Consider the following 23,687-nt stretch of genomic DNA (forward strand, 5'->3'; position numbering starts at 1 on the left):
CTCCTTCCCCCACCCCCTTTTCTCTCCCTCTCCCCCCTTTTTCTCTTTCTCCCCCCCCCTTTTTTTCTCCCCCCCTTTTTCTCTCCCCCCCCCTTTTTCTCTCCCCCCCCTTTCCCCCCCCTCCTTTTTCTCTCCCCCCCCTTTTCTCTCCCCCCTTTTTTTCTCACCCCCCCCTTTTTTTCTCCCCCCCCTTTTTCTCTCCCTCCCCCCTTTTTTTCTCCCCCCCCTTTTTCTCTCCCTCCCCCCTTTTTCTCTCCCCCTCCCTTTTTCTCTCCCCCTCCTGTTTCTCTCCCCCCCCCCCTTTTTCTCTCTCCCCCCCCTTTTTCTCTCCCCCCCTTCCCCCTCTCTCTCTTTACCACCCCCTCTCTTCAACCTCTCTCTCACCTCCCCCTCTCTACACAACCACCAACCCTCTCTCTTCACCCCCACACTACACCCACCATCCTTGTGGAGCAGCGGTATCACGTCACCGTGCGGTTCAAAGATCCTATAGCTTCGCTATAAGATCTTTGGTGCGGTTATCGATTAACGCCGGAGTGTTTTAGCTGCATTTCCGGGGGGTGGCGTTTGGTTCGAACACGGTCGATGTAAATGGGAGAGAGGGAGGGAGGGAGGGAGAAGCTGATCACTGCCATCTGATTATGCAAATCCCAGCCACAGAGAGAGCGAGGGAGGGGGACTTATCTTGGTTCGTTCATTCCGCCTCAACCTCCGCCTGATGTTACACACAGAGGCAGTTCTCGCTGTCGCCCGCCTCTCCATCCCACACTCTGGCAGGGAATGAAATGCCTTGAGTACACCTGCCGACCAATATTAGCCTAGAAGGCCAACACATTTGATTTGAACGAGTCCTTTTTTTGTTAAGCAGAGGAATAAACAAACAAACACACACAAAGAAAAAAACAAACCCTGTCGTACTTTTAAGAAGATTTAAGTGCGAGCCTCTATTGCCCAGTTGAGTATGAAGCGAGCGGGCACCGAGAGGCGGACTTGCCCCATTCATCTACTGCTTGTGCTTCTCCTGGCTGCCCATGCCTGCTGCAGCCTGTGCCCCGAGAAGAAGCTGCAGAGCCGGGAGGAGGAGGCGAACGTGGTCCTGACCGGGACGGTGGAGGAGATCATGAACGTGGATCCTGTGCACAACACCTATTCTTGCAAGGTAAGGAGAAGCCGGTTCAAAGTTACTGGCCCGACTACCCCCGAGCGCTGGGGTGGGGAGAAAAGCAGCGTTAACCCTTCTGTAACTTAACCTGTTTATAAGTTTACTGATTCAACTATCCCGAGCATTGGAGTGGTGGGAGAATGGAGCCCTCAATCTTTCTATAACTTAATCTATTAACATTGCCTTAACCCGGTTGCATAGAAATTTCAGTACTGTCTGTATTGTTCCCCAGAGCTTGATAATACACAGTGCTGCAAATGCAGGTAACATTTGGACCGAGGGAGGTATTCAATCAGTGTTTGTGTGGGGAGCGAGTGTAGTTTTACTGTGAAGATAGACACAAAGTGCTGGAGTTTTACACAATTGCAGATTTTTGAGATGCTGAGTTTGGTTTTGTTGCAAGCACAAGGATCGCATTCCCGCCCGGGTTTATGTGCGTCTTGTCTCTGTAAAGCTTTGTTGGAGTTTGCGAAAGTTTTGTTTGAGAGAGAGAGAGAGAGAGAGGTTGGCGGCTGTGGTGGATTGCACCTTGAGCAACGTGACAATGGGCAAAACTATTCCTCCCACAAGCGGAGAGTAGCGGCAGGAGCGTGCTGTGATTAACATGGCTGCGGGCTATGGAACCTCTCACACACACACACACACACACACACAACCATCTCCCAATGTAATCGCTGGAGGGCAAACAAAATAACTCCAGCGATTCCTGCACTGGGATCGCCACAACCAGTTTGTGCAGTTTTATTCCTGCGAGTGTGCCCGACTACAACATTCCTTTGGGATTTGTTCCACGCCACAGTGGGTCGGCAAGGAAATGAGCCATAGGTTTGAGGGTTCTTTTCAAACTTTGAGTCACAGAGTGATACAGTGCGGATACAGGCCCTTCGGCCCAACTTGTCCTCACCGACCAACATGTCCCAGGTACACTAGTCTCACCTGCCTCTGTTTGGCCCATATCCCTACAAATCTGTCCTATCCATGTATCTAAGATAGGCACACAAATGCTGGAGTAACTCAGCGGGACACGCAGCATCTCTGGAGAGAAGGAATGGGTCGAGACCCTTCTTTAAACTGAAGATTTTTGTGTCTATCTTCGGTTTAAACCAGCATCTGCAGTTCCTTCCTACACTATCCATGTGCCTGTCTAACTGTTGCTTAAACGTCGCGATAGACCCTGTCTCAACCACATCCTCTGGCAGCTCGTTTCATACACCCACCACCCTTTGTCTGGAAAAGGTTACCCCTCAGATTCCTTTCTCCCCCACATCTTAAACCTATGCCCTCTGATCCTGGAAATCCCCTACTCTGGGCAAGAGACTGTGCATCTACCTGATCTATTTTCACCCAGAGAGTTGTGAATATGTGGAATTCTCTGCCACAGAAGGCAGTGGAGGCCAATTTACTGGATGTATTCACCAGAGAGTTAGATATAGCTCTTGGGGCTAACGGAATCAATGGGATATGGCGACAAAGCAGGAAGGGGATACTGATTTTAATGATCAAATTAGCTCGAAGGGCCGAATGGCCTACTCCTGCATCTATTTTCTATGTTTCTATCTATTCCTCTCTTGGTTTTGAACACTGTGCCAACTTGTGGGCACTTGTCCAAAGAAATGTTGAGGGTGTCTTGCAATGTCCAATCTCACTAAAACATCCCAGGGCACGACTTTGAAGAAAGGTGATCTTTGTTCTCTTGTTAAATCGAAACAACATCACCAATAGATTCAGAAACAAGGAGCTGCAGATGGTGGTTTACAATAAATTGACTGTTGGAATAGAGCCGCGAGGGTCGGGCAGCATCTCACGAGAACATGGACAGGTGAAGGTATTGGGTGGAACCCTTCTTCAGACTGATTATAGCCACAAAATGCTGGAGTAGCTCGATGGATCAGGCAACATCTCTGGAGGAGAGTAATAGGTGACACTTTGGGTTGAGACCCTCCATCAGACTGAATAAGGGTCTTGACTCGAAACGTCACCTATTCCTTTGCTCCAGAGAGGCCGCCTGACCCGCTGAGTTACTCCAGCACTTTGTGTCTGTTTTCTTGTATCACCAATAGATGCCCTGGTTCCTATAAACATTGCTGTGCACAAGTTAGCTACTGTGTATCCTACATTACAGCAGTGACTACACTTCTAGCACTTTGCTGCATGTTAGAATCTTTAAGATGTTGAGAGGTGCTATAATAAACACAATATGTTTCTTTGCACACTAAAAAAATATTAAGACATCACTTTGGAAGGTAATAACTTTGTGAGAGTCGTATCTGATTTACCTTGAGTTCTGGCTTCCAACTGAGGGAGCCTGAGTTTTCCTTTGGAACTGGACAGTGAGTTTGTAGACTTTACAAGCAGTGACATTTATTGATAGTGTGGCTATACCTATTCACCAACCACTCTGAACTTTGGTCTTGACATAAAATGCTGGAGTGACGTGGCAGGGCATTAAATGTTGCAATTTTTCCTCCTCCCGACTATTTACTCATGGACATTTTTTGTCATGCTGGAAAAAAGTCCCGACTTACCTGATGCCCCGAGTACCTATGGCTGGCATAACGAGCCGCTACGATATATCTATGGACTCCTACGGACCTGTTACGAACATGCTCCGAGTTTGAATCAAGGGGAAAACTCGGGAGAATTCGTGAGCTGCTCGGGAAAGTGGGACAGGCCCTTCACTCCAGCATCTTGTGTCTATCTTCGGGTGTAAACCAGCATTTGCAGTTCCTTCCTACCCAGTTTTTTGTTTTGGCTGGTCTGTGAATAACTGAAAGATGGACACAAAAGGCTGGAGTAACTCAGCGGGTCTGACAGCATCTATGGAGAAAAGGAATAGGTGACGTTTCGGGTCGAGACCTTTCTTCAGACTGAATTGAACTGAGTTTAGGTAATTTAAGCAACTGATCAGATAAGACTCGGTGGGAACTTCCCTTGGTGACCAATTCCTCTCCGCCCAGTGCACTCCGCTCCTCACTTTCTCCGCTAGATAGGATGGTCCCTTCCCCAACCATTCCATGACCCACATGAACAGGCTGTGAAAAGAGTGATACAGATTAACATCTCATGGTCAGCACAGGCAGGGTGGGCCGAAGGGCCTACTCCTGTGCTGCACCAGAAGATAGACTCAAGATGCTGGAGTAACCTGATGGGACAGGCAGCATCTCTGGAGAGAAGGAATGGGTGACGTTTTGGATCGAGATCTTTCCTCTGTTCTCTATGAGTCTCCACTGCATCTGTGAGAAGACCAGCTACACTGAGCTAACACAGCCCGCTCTTACACACCTGACTCGGCTTATCTCTGTGGACGTACTGATTGGGTGTGATATCGCACCTGATTTTTACTTTTTGTTTAATCCCCGTGCACCCACTCTCAGCTTTACTGCATCAATTACAGTAGCTGCCCAGGTGGCTGAGCTGAATTGAGATAATTCAACATGGCCACAGTTTTGAACGCAGGACTGCACTGAAGAAAAATAAACTGCTGGGCTCAGCTTTGTGCCTCGTCCACTCTTGATGAAGCTCTAGTTTAGTTTATTGTCACAAGTACAGCTGCTCCTCGACCTATGATGGGGTTACGTCCCGATAAACCCATCGTAAATCAAAAATATTGTAAGTTGAAAACGCATTTAATACAGCGTGATCACGTGACCAGACACGACGTGCGGCTTGTTGCTGCTGCCCAACGTTTGCACCATCGTAGAGTCGAGATATCGTAAGTCGAAGCGTCATAAATCGGGGAGCATCTGTACAGTGAAAAGCTTTTTTCTGTTGCGTGCTATCCAGTCAGTGGAAAGACTATCATGATTACAATCAAGCCATCCGCAGTGTACAGAGGCAGGACAAAGGGAAAACGTTTAATGCAAGGTTAAATCTGATTAAAGATAGTCCGAGGGTCTCCAATGAGATAGATGGGAGGCCCGAACCACACTCTGGTTGTGGTAGGATGGTTTACTTGCCTCATGACAGCTGAGAAGAAACTGTCTCTGAACCAGGAAGTGTGCGTCTTCACACTTCTGTACCTCTTGCCTGGTGGGGGAGGGGAGAAGAGAGTGATCGGGGTGAGACCTTGATTATGCTGGTGACCTTGCTGAGGCAGTGGTCAAATATATGGTGGAATTTATTAATATTTGCTAACACTGTTGTAAGGAATGCTGATTTTGATCCAATTTACCGGCATTTAATGCTCAGGGACGAACGTAATGTGATAGCCTGCGTTCATCTGAAAGGTGTGTTGGTCTCTGGGGAATACTTCTGTGTGGTATTGGGCGTATCAAACGTCCTGGTAGGCTGGGGAATAGGAGAGTGTAGGTGCGTGTATCTTTGTAAAAGGCTTATTGGGTGGGCGGAGAGGGTGCCGTGTGTGTGAGTGTTGTCAGAGTGTGTATGCTATCCAAACGGGCACAAAGTGCTGGAGTAACTCAGGCAGCATCTCTGGAGGGCATGGATAGGTGCGGTTTCGGGTCGAGACAATTCCTTGGACTTCTTTAGATAGCTGTCGTGAGATTTTGGCCATCATTTAAATATTTTGATACATTGCGACTTTTCGAGACCACCCGGCCAAGCTCTATTTTCACTACTACCATCGCAAAGAAGCTGCAAGTGCCTGAAAGCCATGATCATCAGGTTCAAGAATAGCTTCTTCCCACCAGCCAGGATTGTGGTGGACTGGACAGCGCCTGTCCCTCTCTGCAGTCTCCATCATGTCAGGGTGTTTGAGTTACTGAACCAAACCTCTGTGCAACCAGTCATTATCCTCGTCAGCACACGTCTGCAGCAGTATGATAGAGTATTTGTCGACATGTCAAATCTTCTCAATCTTCTAAGGAAATAGAGGCATACCGGAGTAAATCGGCCCGCAGTGGTAAAGATGGGAGGTCCCCTCAGCCAAGGGACATCAATCCTGTGGCTTCAGAGACCAGGTTTATTTAATTGTTTTTAACTTGTAAATGCACGTGGATAGGCAGGGAATAGAAGGGCCTGGATCATGTGCAGGCTGATGAGATTAGTTTAATGGCATCATGTTCGGCACAGATATTGTGGGCTGAAGGGCCTGTTCCTGGTCTATGTTCTAACTACCCTGGCTGCTGGGAGGGGTAGTTAGAATGGGGGGGGGGGGGTTTAACAACTCAAGCCCACAAGCCCAGATAATGTCTGATTGGTGATTTTTCACGACCATTTCCAACTAGATTGCACTGATTGCTGACGGATCATTGCTAAGAGTGATCATCATAGTCCCATAGACTGATAGAGCACAGAAACAGCCTCTTCGGCCCATCGCTTCTATGCTGGCCATTCAGTCCCCATCCAGATTGTTCCATGTACTAGAAATTGGTTCATAGCCTTCAATGTGCTAGTGATTCAGATGTTCATAAAGACACGTTGTAAATGTTTTAGTTTAGTTTAGAGATGCTGCATGGAAACGGGCCCTTCGGCCCACCAAGTGTCCACGCTGACCAACAATCACCCGTATACTAGCTCTATCCTGCACACTGGAACAATTTACAGAAGCAATTTAACCTATAAATCTGCACGTCTTTGCAATGTGGGAGAAACCGGATCATCGAGAGAAATCCCACGCAGGCCACGGGGAGAACGTACAAACTCCACACAGACAGCACCCATAGTCAGGATCGAACCCGTATCTCTGGTGCTGCAAGACAACAATTCTACCGCTGTACCACTGTCCTGTTCTTTGACTGCTGTCAGAACCCAACCATTACACATTTAGCTAAACCCTTTTTAAACATGTATCTGTCCAAACATCTCTTAAACGTTCTAATTGTGTCCTCTTCCATAGCTTCCTGTGACCATTCATTCTGGATTGGGATTACCCTCTTAGTGGAAAAAGTGGTCCCTCTTAAACTCTCCATTCAACTCTTTTAGTATCCTCCACCCTAGGAATAAGATTCTAGCCATTCAATTTATCCATGCCCTTCATGAACTTGTGACCTCAATAATGTCACCCCTCAGGCTCCAAAGCCCCAGCCTATCCAACCTCTTCCCTATTACTCACGCTCACAAACCCAGATAACAGCTGAGTGGTGGGTTTTGTTTCACCACCTTTTCCAACTAGGGTGTATTGATTTTTCCATCCTGGCGAAAACGTTCTGACTGTCTGCCATATCTATACCTCTCATTATTTTAGCTGCTATTATCAAATCTCCCATCACCTCCATCATTCCAGAGAAAACACTCCAAGTCTGTCCAACCTCGCCCTATAGCTAATACCTCCTAATCCAGGCATTGTTCCGGGAAAAGATGTTCTGAGTTTCCCTATACCTTGGATTGAAAGATGTAGCATGGAAACAGGCCCTTCGGCCCATTGTGTCCATACTAAAAATGTAGCAAGTTAGTACCTGCACTAATGTAAAGCACTTTGATCAATGAGAGTTGTTTTTAAATGTGCTATAGAAATAAAATTGACTTGACCCGTTCACACAAGTTCTATGTTATCCCACTTTCTGTATCCACCCCCTACGCACTAGACGCAATATGCAGAGGCCAATTAACCTAAAAAAAAAACCCACACGTCTTTGGAATGTAGGAGGAAACCGTAGCATCTGGAGAAAAATCAGGCGGTCACGGGGAAAGCATGCAAACTCTACGCAGACAGTACCTGAGGTCAGGATTGAACCTGTGTCTCTGGCGCATTGATGCAGCACTAGGATGACATGAGGGGCATGGATAAAATGAACACTCCCAGGGTAGAGGACTAAGCGATAGGCTCCAGGTGTGGGAGGAAAAATCCAAGATGGACCTTGGGAAAATTCTTCACTCAAATGGTGGCGTGTACTGGGAACAAGCTGTCCGGGGAAGCTGAAGAACCAGATTCAATAACGATCTTAGAAAAGCATCAGCACAGATACATGGATCGGTATTAGTTTATTACAGCTAAGTGTATTGAGATAGAGTGAAATACTTTACATGTTTTGCATGTTATCCAGGCAAATCATACCATAGGTGAATACATCCAATTGTGCAAAAAGAGAAAATAAGAATGTTAGAGCTAGAGAAAAGAAAGTGCAATTAAAACAAAGTACTGGTGCAACAGTGAGGTAGATTGGAAGATCGCTAAAATTAATCTCTGGCATGATCACATTGAGTGGCGATGCTGGCTCAAATGGCTGAATGGCCTACTCCTATACCTATTGTCTATTGCATATGGGAGATATGTCTGACCAAGAGTCCGATAACCACGGGGAAGAAGCTGTTCTTACAATGCTGATTCCAACACCAGTGGAAATGTGACCACCCAGCTATCTGCGGACCGAGACGTTCAGAGTAACGTGACATTAAATGTAATGTGATCTTGCGCACAGAGCCATACCCAAGTGCAAACTCCCTCCTGAATACTTGTAAAGCAGCCTGATTTCCAGAGCTGGCTTGGGTTTCAGTGAGAGGATGGGAACAAACACCCCATGGGACAGCTCTTTATGAGCTGCAGTTAAAGTCAACCTCAGCAGTGTGATCTTAACCTTGCTGTGGGCGAATTCTTGAGAGATCTGCGATGGGAACTGTGAGGGCTGAAGACCGATTCACTTTCATGTGGCCTGTTATCGTCTTCCCCAGATGTCCCAAAATGTTTCACAAATAACGCAGTGGCCTTGATGTACAGCAGCCAGTTTGTGCACAGCAAGATCCCATGGTCCGCATGAGAAACATGACCAATTAATCTGCTTTTGGATCAGGCTGTTTAGTTTAGTGATACAGCGTGGAAACAGGCCCTTCGGCTCACCAAATCCGCACTGACCCATGGTCACTGTACACCAAGGACAATTTACAGAAGCCAATTCACCTGCAAACCTCCACGTCTTTGGAGTGTGGGAGGAAACCCACGCAGGTCACAGGGAGAAGATACAAACTGTGTACAGACAGCACCCGTAGTCAGGATCGAACCCGAGTCTCTGTTGCTGTCAGGCAGCAAGTTCAAGTTCAAGTTCAAGTTAGTTTATTGTCATGTGTCCCTGTATAGGACAATGAAATTCTTGCTTTGCTTAAGCACACAGAAAATAGTAGGCATTTACTACAAAACAGATAAATGTGTCCATATACCATGATATAAATATATACACACATGAATAAATAAACTGATAGTGCAAATAACAGAAAGTGGTTGGTAATAATCAGAGTTTTGTCCGAGCCAGGTTTAATAGCCTGATGGCTGAGGGGAAGTAACTATTCCTGAACCTGGTTGTTGCAGTCTTCAGGCTCCTGTACCTTCTACCTGAAGGTAGCAGGGAGATGAGTGTGTGGCCCGGATGGTGTGGGTCTTTCATGATACTGCCAGCCTTTTTGAGGCAGCGACTGCGATAGATCCCCTCGATGGAAGGAAGGTCAGAGCCGATGATGGACTGGGCAGTGTTTACTACTTTTTGTAGTCTTTTCCTTTCCAGGGCGCTCAAATTGCCGAACCAAGCCACGATGCAACCGGTCAGCATGCTCTCGACTGTGCACCTGTAGAAGTTAGAGAGAGTCTTCCTTGACAATCCGACTCTCCGTAATCTTCTCAGGAAGTAGAGGCGCTGATGTGCTTTTTTGATGATTGCATTAGTGTTCTCGGACCAGGAAAGATCTTCAGAGATGTGCACGCCCAGGAATTTGAAGCTCTTGACCCTTTCAACCATCGACCCGTTGATATAAATGGGGCTGTGGGTCCCCCTCCTACTCCTTCCAAAGTCCACAATCAGTTCCTTGGTTTTGCTGGTGTTGAGGGCCAGGTTATTGCACTGGCACCATATGGACAGTTGCTCGATCTCTCTTCTGTACTCTGACTCATCCCCATCAGTGATACGCCCCACAATAGTGGTGTCGTCAGCGAACTTGATGATGGAGTTCGCACTGTGGTTCGCTACGCAGTCATGGGTATAGAGTGAGTACAGCAGGGGGCTGAGCACGCAGCCTTGAGGTGCTCCCGTGCTGATTGTTATTGAGGCTGACACATTTCCACCAATACGAACAGACTGTGGTCTGTGGACAAGGAAGTCGAGGATCCAGTTGCAGAGGGATGCGCAGAGACCCAGTTCTGCGAGTTTGGTAACCAGTTTGGAGGGGATGATTGTGTTAAATGCCGAGCTGTAATCAATGAATAACAGCCTGACATATGAGTTTTTGTTGTCCAAGTGGTCCAGTGCGGAGTGGAGGGCCAGCGAGATCGCATCCACCGTTGATCTGTTGTGGCGGTACGCGAACTGCAGTGGGTCCAGGTTTTTGTCGATGTAGGAGTTGATTTGCTCCATGATCAACCTCTCAAAGCACTTCATCACCACCGCCGTTAGTGCCACTGGTCGATAGTCATTGAGGCATGTCACCTTACTCTTCTTGGGCACCGGTATAATTGATGCCCTTTTAAAGCAGGTGGGGACCTCAGACCTCAGAAGTGAGAGATTGAAAATGTCCGTAAAAACTCCCGCCAGTTGGTCCGCACAGGTTTTTAGAACACGGCCGGGTATACCATCAGGACCAGGTGCTTTTCGGGGGTTCACCCCTCTGAAGGATTTCCTGACATCGGCCTCTGTGACTGAGACTGAAATGCCATCGCAGCGAATGGGGGATCGGGAAGGCACATCAGTATTCTCCCTGTCAAAGCGTGCGTAAAATGCATTGAGCTCGTCAGGGAGTGATGTTACACCGGCATTCGAGCTGCCTCCTGGTTTTGCCTTGTAGGAGGTGATTGCATTCAGACCCTGCCACAGCTGCCGAACATCTGTCTCGTCCTCCAGTTTGGAGCAGAAGTCCCTTTTGGCCTTTCTGATGGCCTTACCAAGGTCGTATCTGGTCTTCATGTAGGCCACTGTATCATCGGAGGTGAATGCCCTGTGTCTGGACTTCAGGAGAGTGCGGATCTCAAAGTTCATCCAAGGTTTCTGATTGGGAAACACTCGGAAGGTTTTTGTAGGGATGCAGTCCTCCACACATTTCTTTATGAAGTCTGTAACGACTGTGGCGTATTCGTTCAAGTCCGTTGCCGAGTCCTTGAACATTGCCCAGTCTACAGACTCCAAACAGTCCTGGAGTTGTTCTTCTGCCCCCCCCGACCAGCTCTGTGCTGTCCTCACTTCTGGGGGTGCGCTCTTTAATTGCTGCTTGTAGGCAGGAAGAAGCAGCACCGCGGTATGGTCGGATTTACCGAAGTGAGGGCGAGGGATAGAACGATAGGCATTCTTGATGGTGGTGTAGCAGTGGTCGAGGGTGTTTGGTCCTCTGGTGCAGCAGGAGACATGTTGGTGGAAGTTGGGGAGTGATTTCTTGAGGTTCGCCTTATTGAAGTCCCCAGCAATGGTGGTAAATGCCTCGGGGTAAGACGTCTGGTGTTTGTTGACCACGGCCTGCAGCTCCTCCAGTGCCAGACGGACGTCTGCCTGGGGTGGGATGTAGACCGCGGTCAGGATAACGGAGGTGAATTCTCTCGGGAGGTAGAAGGGACGGCACTTCACCGCCAGATGTTCGAGGTGTGGAGAGCATGAGTTGGACAGGACTGCCACGTCGGAACACCACGCAGAGTTGACCATGAGGCAGACGCCCCCTCCTCTCCCTTTCCCAGATGCCAGGGTACGGTCCATGCGGTGGATGGAGGTGCGCCACCTGAATTGCCCAGGTGCAGGAATTGGAGGGGAATGTCCTATTCCCCAAATATCGAACATGTCCTTCCATGGCTACTTGTGGTGTGGGGGGGGGGGGGGGTCAGTTCATGGTGAAGTGAAGAGTGTACTTTAATGTTTCGTCAGATGTAAACGTTAATTGCACCAAGCCTATTATTGATAATCTGAATGGTACCAGATACCTACCCTGCTCTCAGCGTCAGCCAGACCAAGCAACTGATTGTTGGCCTCGGGTAGAGAAATATGAGGATTTGTGAACCTGTCTACATTGACAGGGCAGTGATGGAGGAGTCAATAGCTTCAAGTTCCCAGGCATGCATATCTCTGAGAGCTCCTGGGCTCAGTATACCGATGTAGTCACAAAGAGTGCTCATAAGTACCTCTACTTCCCTAGAAGACTGATGAGATTCGGCATGTTGCCAAATACTCTTATCTAACCTCTCCCGGTATACGGGAGAGAGCATACTGGAGAAACTCAGCGGGTGCAGCAGCATCTATGTAGCGAAGGAGATAGGCAACGTTTCGGGCCGAAACCCTTTCTTACCTCGGCAACCATCTACCATGGACTTTGTTTTGGTTGCACTATGTACTTTTGCTTCCACTATTATGGCCCAATTTATTTATTGCTCATTGTATATTTACTTTTTGCATTAAAATGCCTGTGAAGTTGCAGCAAGAATAATTTTATTGCACTCCTGATGCACAACACTCTTGATTCTAATAACTTAATACATTTTTACAGCTGTGTAGGAAAGGTGCCATCCGCCTAAAGCAGGGGTCGGCAACCTACGGCCCCCGGGCCGAAGGCGGATTTTGGGTCCCGTATTCATCCGCCCCGCCAAGCGCCCGCCCCGAGCGCGGCCGAGCTCTGGCTGCACCGCATCCTGCTCAAAGCCGCTGGCACGGCCGTGCATCCTTCTGCGAACACGTTTAAGAAAGAACTGCAGATGCTGGAAAAATCAAAGGTAGACAAAAATGCTGGAGAAACTCAAGCGGTGAGACATGCAAGGATTGCATGAGGCTGCCTCACCCGCTGAGTTTCTCCAGCATTTTTGTCTTACCTTCTGCGAACACGTGATTTGATGCCTGCCATCCATGTGTACACGTGATAGATGTGGCTCGCCATCTGCTCACAGACATGCGTCCCGGCCCCTTTGCAGAACAAGGTTGCCGACCCCTGGCCTAAAGGTTCTGACTCGGATAAGAACGTAAGAATTAGGAGTGGGAGTTGACTATTCCAGCCATTAAAATCTAGGGCCAACCTTCTACCTCCACACTATTTTCTTGCACTCTCTCCATATCCATTGATTCCCTCCATATCTGGTAATCCATTGATCCCTGTTTTGACTGAACCTCCAGGGTAGAAAGTTCCAAAGGTTCACAACCTCCTGAGTGAAGAAACATTTAAGTCCTAAATGGCCAAAAAAAACACACACACTGGCGTCTCTACTTCCTTTGGAGACTAAGGAAGTTCAACATAGACATAAAATGCTGGAGTAATTCAGTGAGACAGGCAGCATCTATGGAGAGAAGGAACGGGTGACGTTTAGGGTCGAGACCCTTCTTCAGATTTGACCTAAATCGTCACCCATTCCTTCTCTCCAGAGATACTACCGCTGAGTTACTCCAGCATATTGTATCTATTGTAATCTAGCGTAAGCCAGCATCTGCAGTTCCTTCCTACACAAAGTAAGCTCAGCATGTCTCTTGCTGACTGCTTACAGACATCGTCGAGTTGTTTCACGACTTGATTTGGGAGCAGCTCTGCCCAAGACGGCAAGATATTGCAGAGAGTTGTGGATGTGGCCCTGTCGATCACACGGGCCAGATTCCCCACCATTGTCTCCATCTACAAATCACACTGACATGGCTAAGCAGCCAACATAATCAAGGACGAATCACACTCCAACCATTCCCTTGTCCCCTCTCTCATCGGGCGGAAGATGTAAAAGGTTTAAAGCATGTAATACTTGATTCAGAAACACCACCTTCCCCTCTGTTATCCGACTGCTGAACGGTGCTCCTATAAGCTAGGGTGTTGTCCCATTCATTTAAACCTGCCTCATTGCGGTCATTGGACTTGCTCTCTGGAACTGCTCCTGTGTAATGCTGTAAAATTATATCCTGCGCTCTGGTACTTTTCTCGTTGCACTATTTGTGTAGGCTTGATTGCGCTCGCTCGTGTTTAGTTTGATCTGATTGCACAGCTTATAAACAAACGCCCTTCACTGCACCTCATGACAATAGAAACTATACAAGTAGGTGCAGGAGTAGGCTGTTCGGCCCATTATGATCATGGCTAATCATCCAAAATCAGTACCCCGTTCCGGCTTTTTCCTCATATCCCTTGATTCCCTTAGTAAGAGCTAAATCTAACTCTCACTTGAAAACATCCAGTGAATTTACCTCCACTGCTTTCTGTGGCAGAGAATTCCGCAGATTCACAACTTTGGCTGAAAAGGTTTTTCTTATTCTTAGTCTTAAATGGCCTACCCTTTATTCTTAAACTGTGACCCCTGGTTCAGGACTCCCCCAACATCGGGAAAATGTTTCCTGCATCTAGCCTGTCCAATCCCTTAAGAATTTTATATGTTTCTATAAGATACCCTCTCATCCTTCTAAATTCCAGCAAATACAAGCCCAGTCGACCCATTCTTTCATCGTATATCAGTCCTGCCATCCCAGGAATTAACCTAGTGAACCTACGCTGCACTCCCTCAATAGCAGGAATGTCCTTCCTTACATTAGGAGATCAAAATTGCACACAATATTCCAGGTGCAGTCTCACCAGGGGCCTGCACAGTTGCAGTCAGACCTCCTTGCTCCTAAACTCAAATCCTCTTGCAATGAAGGGCAACATGCCATTAGCTTTCTTCACTACCCGCATGCTTACTTTCAGTGACTGATCATGGCTCATGATCAATAATATACCGATACCAACCCCTTCTTCTGCGACTCCTGATGTCAACTTCAGTCGTAGTACAAGCTCCCCCTTCATTCTGCCGTATGAGACCCAAGAATTAAAAAAAAGCTCCAGAGAATGGACTATTCAAGTCTAATCAATCATCCTGGGTTGCAAGCTGTCATCACTAGATCGGTCTTGCAAATCATTGTTGCCCTTTCTCAATGGGAACTAACGTACTTGAAGGCCGAGGGTGATGGGTGTACGGAACAGAGCGGATGGTGGCCGTATGGAACGAGCAGCCAGAGGAGGTAGTTGAGGCAGGAACTATAACAACATTTAAAACACATTTAGATGGGTACATGGATAGGAAAGGTTTAGAGGGATGTGGGCCAAGCACAGCCAGGTGGGACTACTGCAAATGGGGATGGGCTGGAGTAACTCAGCGGGTCAGACAGCATCTCTGGAGAGAAGGAATGGGAGAGGTTTCAGGTTGAGACCCTTCTGACTGTCTACCATTTCTATATGTCTCATCATTTCTACTTCTATCAACTGTCCCCTGAACCTCCAATGCTCCAGAGAAAACAATTCAAGTTAGTCTGAAGAAGGTTCTCAACTCAAAACGTCACCTATTCCTTTTCTCCAGAGATGCTGCCTGACCTGCTGAATTTACCTCGTGTTGTGACTATATGTTATCCAACCTCTCCTTGTATCTAGCATCCTCTAAGGAAGTATGACTTTCTGGTAGTCTACTAAGTATTGACAACAAAGGGCAGAACATGCTTATTCTTTGTTTTTTTTAAAATCAAGTCTGTGTAGAACTGTGGAGCCGACCATCATTGGATGCTACACAAAAAGCTGGCGTAAGCTTTCTGTGTCTATCTTCTGTTCAAACTACCACCTGCAGTTCCTTGGTAGACACAAAATGCTTGAGTATCTCAGCTGGTGAGGCAGCATCTCTGGAGAGAAGGAATGGGTGACATTTTGGGTTGAGAACCTTCTTCAGACTAACTTGAATTGTTTTGTCTGGAGCATTGGAGCTTGAGGGGACAGTTGATAGAAGTAGAAATGATGAGACACATAGATAGGGTAGACAGTCAGAACATTTCTTCTCTCCCCCCCCCCCCCCCCCCCCCCCCAGTGCAAATTTGATCACACACAGAGCCATAGCTCTGCAGTTCCTTCCTACAGAACTCATCATTGAGTGCTGATGGTTTGAGGATTTGTCTGGACTTCAGTGCTAGGACCAGGACCTCAATGTGGTCACGAGCACTATGCTGCTCAGTGGTGGGACACTAATCATTTTCCCATACTTGGGTGTGAAGGAAGCTTGGGAAGAAGCTTATGGGTTCCGATCCCACACCAGAGCTGGAAAACATCTGAACAGCTGCCAGTACGGTGCTGAGTAAGTGGTATCCTTCAGATGAACCATTAAACTGAGGTTCACTCAGTCCTCTTGTGTGTTGTAGAAGATTCCATTCCATTATTCTGAAGGAGCGTTGTGGAGATATTCATGTTAATCGTATCCCACAAACCGAGTCGGGAAAATAGATTTTCTGGTCACTTATCCTTCAAGGGAATGCAAAAAGGTCCCTGCGGAGTCTTAACGGGTGAAATTTGTTTACCACAACATAACAGTGGCTGTACTTCAAAGTTGCTTCAGTTGCTGTGTGGGGGGTTTTAAGAAGTCTTATGATTTGTGAAAGATGCTACTGAAATGGGTTCCGACTTTATTTTTAGTTACTGCATGTTGCATTCTCTTCCACTGTTTGAAATGTTCACCTAATGGCACTCGATGTTTTAGGGGAGGTTTGAGGGAGTTTAGTTTAGTTTGGGGGTACATCGCGGAAACGAGCCCTTCAGCCCACCGACTCAGCGCCGACCAGCGATCCCCGCACATTAACGCTATCCTGCGCGCACCCGGGGCAACTTGCATTTATCCCAAGCCAATTAACCTACAAACCTGTACATGTTTGGAGCGTGGGAGGAAACGAAAATCTTGGAGAAAACCCACGCAGGTCACGGGGAGAAGGTACAAACTCTGTATAGACAGCACCCGTAGTCGGGATCGAACCCGGGTCTCTTGCGCTGTAATGCAGTAGCTCTACCGCTACGCCACCGTGCCGCCCCAATGTGTATATTTAGCTGTGAGTAATCCCAACCCAGTGGTTTAGTGGTTGTGATGAGGGAGAGGGTCTAGATGTAGAGTAAGGTCAAGAGATGCCAGAGTTGCCCGTGGCATTGGCAAGGCAAGTACTAGCTCCTGTTTCTAGACCCTGGCCCAGTGACGTTGTTGGATGGTGTGGCGGTGGGGTGAAGCCTACTTGCAGTTACCTTCCATCGACACTCCAACTGGAAGCACGTCAACTCTGATTCCATTCCACCGGGCTGCTCTAACTGGAGATGGTGGGCCCAAGGTTTCCGTTACTTTGCTGGACAATCCTTTGAAATTTGACCATTGTCCGGGATGGTGGTTTTCCAGAGTGGGAGGGAAAAGATGGAGGGAATGTTCTTTGGAATGCTGCAAAGAGGTAAGCTAGCTGAACCATTATCTAAAGAGGAAATTTGATAAGCATGTAAAAGGGAATGATGTGGAGCAGCGTGATGTTCTAGGTGATTGCGTTTTTTCAGTAAATATACTTTGCAGCCAGTGAGGTCATTTTGAGATAGTCATCGTCATACAGTGTGGACATACGCCCTTTGGCCCAACTTGCCCACATTGCCCAACAAGCCCCATCTACACTAGTCCCATATGTCTGCATTTGGCCCATATACCTCTAATCCTATCCTATCAATGTAGCTATCTGAATGTTTCTTAAATGTTGAGGTAGTACCTGCTTCAAATACCTCCTCCTGCAGCCCATTCCATACACCCACCACCCTCCGTGTAAAAAATGTTGATCATTAATACATGCGAAGCTCCCGCAAACAACAATATATGTGAAACCAGATTATCTTCACCAGATTATTTATTACCAGTCCGGACAGGTGCGCTTCTCTCTGCCATGTTAGAATTTCCGTCATTATTTTACCTCGTCAAATCTTTACTGCTTTAGAAAAGCAATAACTTACTTTCGAAGCAGACAGATGTAGAGTGAATTAATTATCCGCTGTGAAGATTGAGACTTGGAATCCTCCTCTTTCACTGGGCTCAGAGTGCACCGAGCAGTGAGTGGTGAGGGGTGCGTGCATGTTCTGTGCCCGCACGCTGTGACAGACCTACATGTGTGGCCCGACACCCCTTGAGACCCGGTCCCCGCCCGCATTAACTCACATGTTCACTGTGCCAGTGAGCTGGTGCGACTGGAGTGGATTTCTGGCAGGTAATTTGTTGGCGTCTTGCCTTCCATTGAACAGCTGCACTCTTGGCCTTGCCCATCCTTGGCTGTAGCCTAGCAACTGCATCGCAGCAAGGCTGTGGGGGATAGGGCAATATGTAAAGGTAGACTGAGGGGAGGCTTTTTTATAGCTTTCCCGTGAAGGAAGTGAGGCCTAGCTTTGAAGTGAGGCCTGAGCAAGGGATTTCACCTGTTTCTCAAACATAAAGCCTCTTACCAGGCCTGTTTCTGTCCATTCCTCACTGCTTGGGTGTAGGGAGGGCGAGAGGGGGTGAGAGGGAGATGTGGAGGTGATCCCAGGACACACGACTTTTGTGAGGCTGACTCTGGGCACAACATGCAGCCCTGGAGCCAGCGAGAGGAGAGGAGCCGAAATCTGCGGTTGCCTGGATATTAGCTGCAAGCAGAGGTTGGACATGCTTGGATTGTTTTCCCTGGAATGTTGAAGGTTGAGGGGTGTCCTGATAAAATGGCAAGAGGCACAGACAGGGTAGACAGTCAGTTCTGTTTTCCCAGGTCGAAAATGTCAAAGGTTAAAGAACAAAGTTTTAATGTGAGAGGGAAATAAATTAACAGATGTGCAGGGCGTGTTTATTTTACACGTGGTGGTGGATGTCTTCAACGTGATGTCAGGGGTGGTGGTGGGCATGGATATGGTAGTGTCATTTAAGAGGCTTTGTGATGGGCATGTGGACACGAGGAGTGGAGGGCTATGGATCACGTCAGGCAGAGGAAATTAGTTTAACTGGGCACCAAGTCCTTGTCAATCCCCTTCACATTCAATCTACTCACAGCCCAGTGCCCTGCCCACCACCTTCACCTCCCGTCCCACCACCCTCCATCCATTCACCCCACCCACATCTGACCAAGCTCAACCAATTCTCAACAGGTGGGTTGGTCTGTGGGGTTCTGTATTGTCACGGTGGGGATTTTTAAAAATTTACTTCAAACATTGAGTGGGACAGGTTGAGGATTATGGATTAGATAAGAATACTTTATTGTCCATGTGACAAGTCGCAGTGAAATTCTTTCACTTCCAAAGTTACAAATTCCAAGCCCCCCCCAAACCAGTTTGTTGTTCCCTCCCCACGCTGGGTCCCCATTCTTCATTGTTCTACCCGCCCTCCCCCCCCCTCATGTCGGCAACCCCATGCCGGGTCCTCCATTGTTCTTCATGGTGTGTACCCCCCCCCCATGTCGGGTACCTGTTGGCCAGGACCCAGCGGTCTACGGAGCAACGGGTGCCGTCTTTGTTGGTTTTGGCAAGTCTATGACTGTCAGCAACTAAGCCAGTCAGCTTTATTCATCTTGGTTATGCAAAGAAACTTGCCTGGCCAGCGGCAACATCAAACTCAAAGCGGTATTTACTATTTGAATCATGAATAGTGAATAATGTCAATAACTGGGGTAAAGTTTAGACTGTGGGGTACTAATGGTGCAAGAGAAAGTGGTTGTGTGGAGGGTGATTGGTTACGTACACTCTGGGATCAACCTCGAATCTAGTTGTAGTGTCAGCATTCGATTCTCAGTAAATTACAATTAAATTCCTTGTTCTTAAACCAAATGATACTACCAAAAACAAAGTTCCGGAGGAACTCGGCGGATCAGGCAGCATCTGTGGAGGGAAGTGGACAGACGATGTCTTGGGTCGGATTGCTTCTTTAGTCTGAAGGAGTGTCTCAACCCGAATTGACGTCTGTCCATTTCAGTCTGCGGATGTCTGACCCGCTGAGTTCCTCCAGTCTGCTTTCTGTTCAATCATCTGCCGTCTATTCTGTCTCCATGATCATTGTAAAGGCATTCTAGGGTTAACCTATGTCGATGACCAGTGTGTAGGAAGGAACACCTGGTTTTCACCGAAGATAGACACAAAATGCTGGAGTAACTCTGTGGGTCAGGGTCGGGTCAGGAGAATTGAATCTTTGGTCCTTATACCTTATCATCCTTCTAGTTTCCCTCTTCCCTGATTCTTTGTTTGAAGAAGGGTCGCGATCCAAAAAGCCACCTATTCCTCTCCTCCAGAGACGCTGCCTCACCTGCTGAGTTGCTTCAGCATGTTGTGTCTATCTGTAGATGTATTGGCTTTTGCTAGCGACTGAATGCTGTTTCATTGTGTTGAAGGTGCGTGTCTGGAGGTATCTGAAGGGCAAGGAGACGGTGCCGAACGAGATCCGCCTGGACAGTGGGAAGAAAGTCATGATCTGCGGCTTTGGAGACCCCTTGATCTGCGACAACCAAGTCTCCACGGGTGACACCAGGATCTTCTTCGTGAACCTGGCGCCAAAGTCCATGTGGCCGGCTCACAAGAATGAGTTGATGCTGAGCTCCAGTCTCATGAGGATCACACTGCGAAACCTGCAGGAGGTGGAGAACTGCGTGGAAGGTTGGCGCTCATTTATGTGTCTCTTTCTAATTCTTTAGCATGTGTTATTTTGCTGTTTTGTCTTTCTCTCATGTTTCACTATCCAATGGGCCATCCTGCGAGAGAGACCCCAGTCTTGTGAGATTTTGCCTCGACTCCAGTTGCATCGTTTTGGCCTCGCGTGTTTATTAACGAGAGGCAGGAATCACTGGCAAAGTCACCGTCTTGTGTCCAATCTCTATTTCAGCGGCTCATTCAGAGTTGGCCACAAAGCCAGGTTACAAGGTTAATTCCCGGGATGGCGGGACTGTCATGTGCTGAGAGAATGGAGCAGCTGGGCTTGTACACTCTGGAGTTTAGAAGGATGAGAGGGTATCTCATTGAAACATATAAGATTGTTAAGGGCTTGGACACGCTAGAGTCAGGAAACGTGTTCCCGATGTTGGGGGGGTCGAGAACCAGGGGCCACAGTTTAAGAATAAGGAGTAAGCCATTTAGAACGGAGATGAGGAAACACTTTTTCTCACAGAGAGTGGTGAGTCTGTGGAATTCTCTGCCTCAGAGGGCGATGGAGGCTGGTTCTCTGGATGCTTTCAAGAGAGAGCTAGATAGGGCTCTTAAAAATAGCGGAGCCGGGGGATATGGGGAGAAGGCAGGAATGGGGTACTGATTGGGGATAACCAGTCATGAAGGGCCGAATGGCCTACTCCTGCATATATTGTCTAAAGTCTGGAGTCACCGCACCATGTTGGACATGGGCGGAGATACAGCGTGGAAACGCGCCCTTCGGCCCAATGAAACCGTGCCAACCAACGATCGCCCGTACACTAGTTCTATGTTGTCCCAGTTTTGTGTCCTATGCACTGAGGGCAATCTACAGAAGCCAATTAACCTACAAACCAGCACGTCTTTGGGATTTGGATGGAAACCGGAGCTCCTAGAGTAAACGCATGCGGTCATTGGGGGAACATACAAGCTCCATGGCCAGACGGCACCCGTGGTCAGGGTCGATCCCTGACGCTGTAAGTCAGCAATTCTACTACTGCGCCACTGTGCTGCCCTAAAAATGGTAGAGACCTAATCGGGATTCTAATCAACAATTCATGGTTACAGCATGGTCACCATTGTTGATGCTGTTTTTTTCATGTAATTATGTGAGGGTGGCACAGCGGTAGAGTTGCTCCCTTACAGCACCAGAGACCCAGGTTCGATCCTGGCTACGGGTACTGTCTGTGCACAATTTGCACTTTCTCCCTGTAAACCGCATGGATTTTCTCCAGGTGCTCCAGCTTCCTCCCACATCGCCAACGATGTGTAAATTTGGACGTTAATTGGCTTCCAGAAAATTTGTAAATTGTCCCTAGTGTGTAGGGTATTATCAGCGTACGGGATGGTCGCTGGTCGGAGCGGACTCATTGGGCCGAAGGGCCTGTTTCTGAACTGTTTCACTAAAGTCTGAAGAATTTTGATTCTGTGGTGAGTTGGGATTTAAACCTGTCTGATGCTTTATTAGTAAATCAACTACTTGTTTACTATGACTTCTCACACTACGGCTGGCGTTCCCTGTGGCTGCTGGGAAGAATTTTGATCATATTGTGGCTGTGACTGAATCTTACTTCCCCAAATGTATATTCTGTAATTTATTGTTTAAGTATTATAAGCTGGAAACGCAAATTTCAGCTTAGAGAGAGCTTTGGGTCAAACATGGGCCAATGAGATGTAATTTTGAAGAGAGAGCTAGATAGGGCTCTTGAAGATAGCAGTCTGGGGATATGGGGAGAAGGCAGGAATGGGGTACTGTTTGTGGATGATCAGCCATGATCACATTGAATGGCGGTCCTGGCTTGAAGGGCCGTATGGCCTACACCTATTGTCTATTGTCACTATGCTAACTTGGCCGCTATGGGCAAGATGGGCCGAAGGGCCCGTTTCCATGCTGTATAACTCTTTGACTATCACTTTAAAATTGTATGTTTATTAGTACAGAGAAGGTTCACCAGACTGATTCCTGGGATGGCAGGACTTTCATATGAGGAAAGACTGGATAGACTCGGCTTGTACACGTTGGAATTCAGAAGACTGAGGGGGGATCTTATAGAAACTTACAAAATTCTTAAGGGGTTGGACAGGCTAGATGCAGGAAGATTATTCCCGATGTTGGGGAAGTCCAGAGCTAGGGGTCACAGTTTAAGGATAAGAGGGAAGACTTTTAGGACCGAGATGAGGAAATCATTTTTTACACAGAGTGGTGAATCTGTGGAATTCTCTGCCACAGAAGGTAGTTGAGGCCAGTTCATTGGCTATATTTAAGAGGGAGTTAGATGTGGCCCTTGTGGCTAAAGGGATCAGGGGGTATGGAGAGAAGGCAGGGATGAGATACTGAGTTGGATGATCAGCCATGATCATATTGAATGGCGGTGCAGGCTCGAAGGGCCGAATGGCCTCCTCCTGCACCTGTTTTCTATGTTTCTATGTTTCTATTACATGTAAATTAAACAAAAAATTAAAATTAAAGCAAAGTACGACTTTAAATTTCCAAACAGCGAGAGTGAGATTTGGACTCATTCCTGGATCAATGATTGAGGTCTGTGGCTATTAGTCATTACACTGTAGTAACAATAAAACTGAAAGGAGAGTCTTTAGAATTGTGACTGATCATTATGCGGAAAGACGGTGGTTTAATTCTCTTTCCGAGCTGTAATTGTACACATTACAGACTAATCGGAAGGAAATTGTTCCCTGACCATGAAGTTCGGCTTATGAAAAATTCATATTTCTTTCAAAACCCTTTTTGGAGAGGAAAATTGAAGAAGCCTGATGTTTTCTGCATGTTAAATGAGAGAGGATTACCAAGCAGTAACCTAAGAGGTTCACACACCACTTCCAATTAAGATACCATGTCTCGTTCTTCCCAGAGCATCTTACAATACTCCACGTCATCCCCTAAGTACTTGAATTATTTATGTGTGTGGGCCTTGCGATGTTAGTAATGCATCAACCAGCTGTACACAGCGGGATCTTGCAGGTAGTGATATGACAAAGATCACTTTGTCTGTTCTGAGGAGTTTATCAGAGCGGGACGGAGAGAAGCAGGCCCTTCGGCCCACCATGACTCCGCACTGACCAGTAAGCACCCGTTTACAGTTATGCAACATTAACCTAGTGTATTACTATGTAAAATACCACAGAGCAAGAACAAGCCGTATGACCTGTGACATCTATGATGACAATAATGTTAAAGTTTAGTTTAGAGATACAGCACGGAAATAGGCCCTTCAGCCCGCCGAGCCCGCGCTGACCATAGATAATCCATTCATACCAGTTC

At 47.4% G+C, this 23,687-nt stretch overlaps 1 protein-coding gene across 5 annotated transcripts in view; it reads left to right on the forward strand.

The window, feature by feature from the left end:
* Positions 1-657: 657 nt before the first annotated feature.
* agrn (agrin) overlaps positions 658-23,687 on the forward strand; it is a 481,438-nt gene continuing 458,408 nt past the window's right edge. For 3 of the 5 annotated variants that reach the window (XM_033048563.1, XM_033048565.1, XM_033048564.1), the window contains exons 1-2: positions 658-1,159; positions 20,122-20,383. In XM_033048563.1, coding sequence (XP_032904454.1) covers positions 962-1,159; positions 20,122-20,383 — 460 coding nt within the window. In that variant the 5' untranslated portion in view covers positions 658-961. The remainder of the gene's footprint in view (positions 1,160-20,121; positions 20,384-23,687) is intronic. The other 2 variants (XM_033048567.1, XM_033048566.1) reach the window with 1 other exon arrangement.

This window comes from Amblyraja radiata, chromosome 31 (genome assembly GCF_010909765.2).
Source record: "Amblyraja radiata isolate CabotCenter1 chromosome 31, sAmbRad1.1.pri, whole genome shotgun sequence".
Classification (NCBI taxonomy): domain Eukaryota; kingdom Metazoa; phylum Chordata; class Chondrichthyes; order Rajiformes; family Rajidae; genus Amblyraja; species Amblyraja radiata.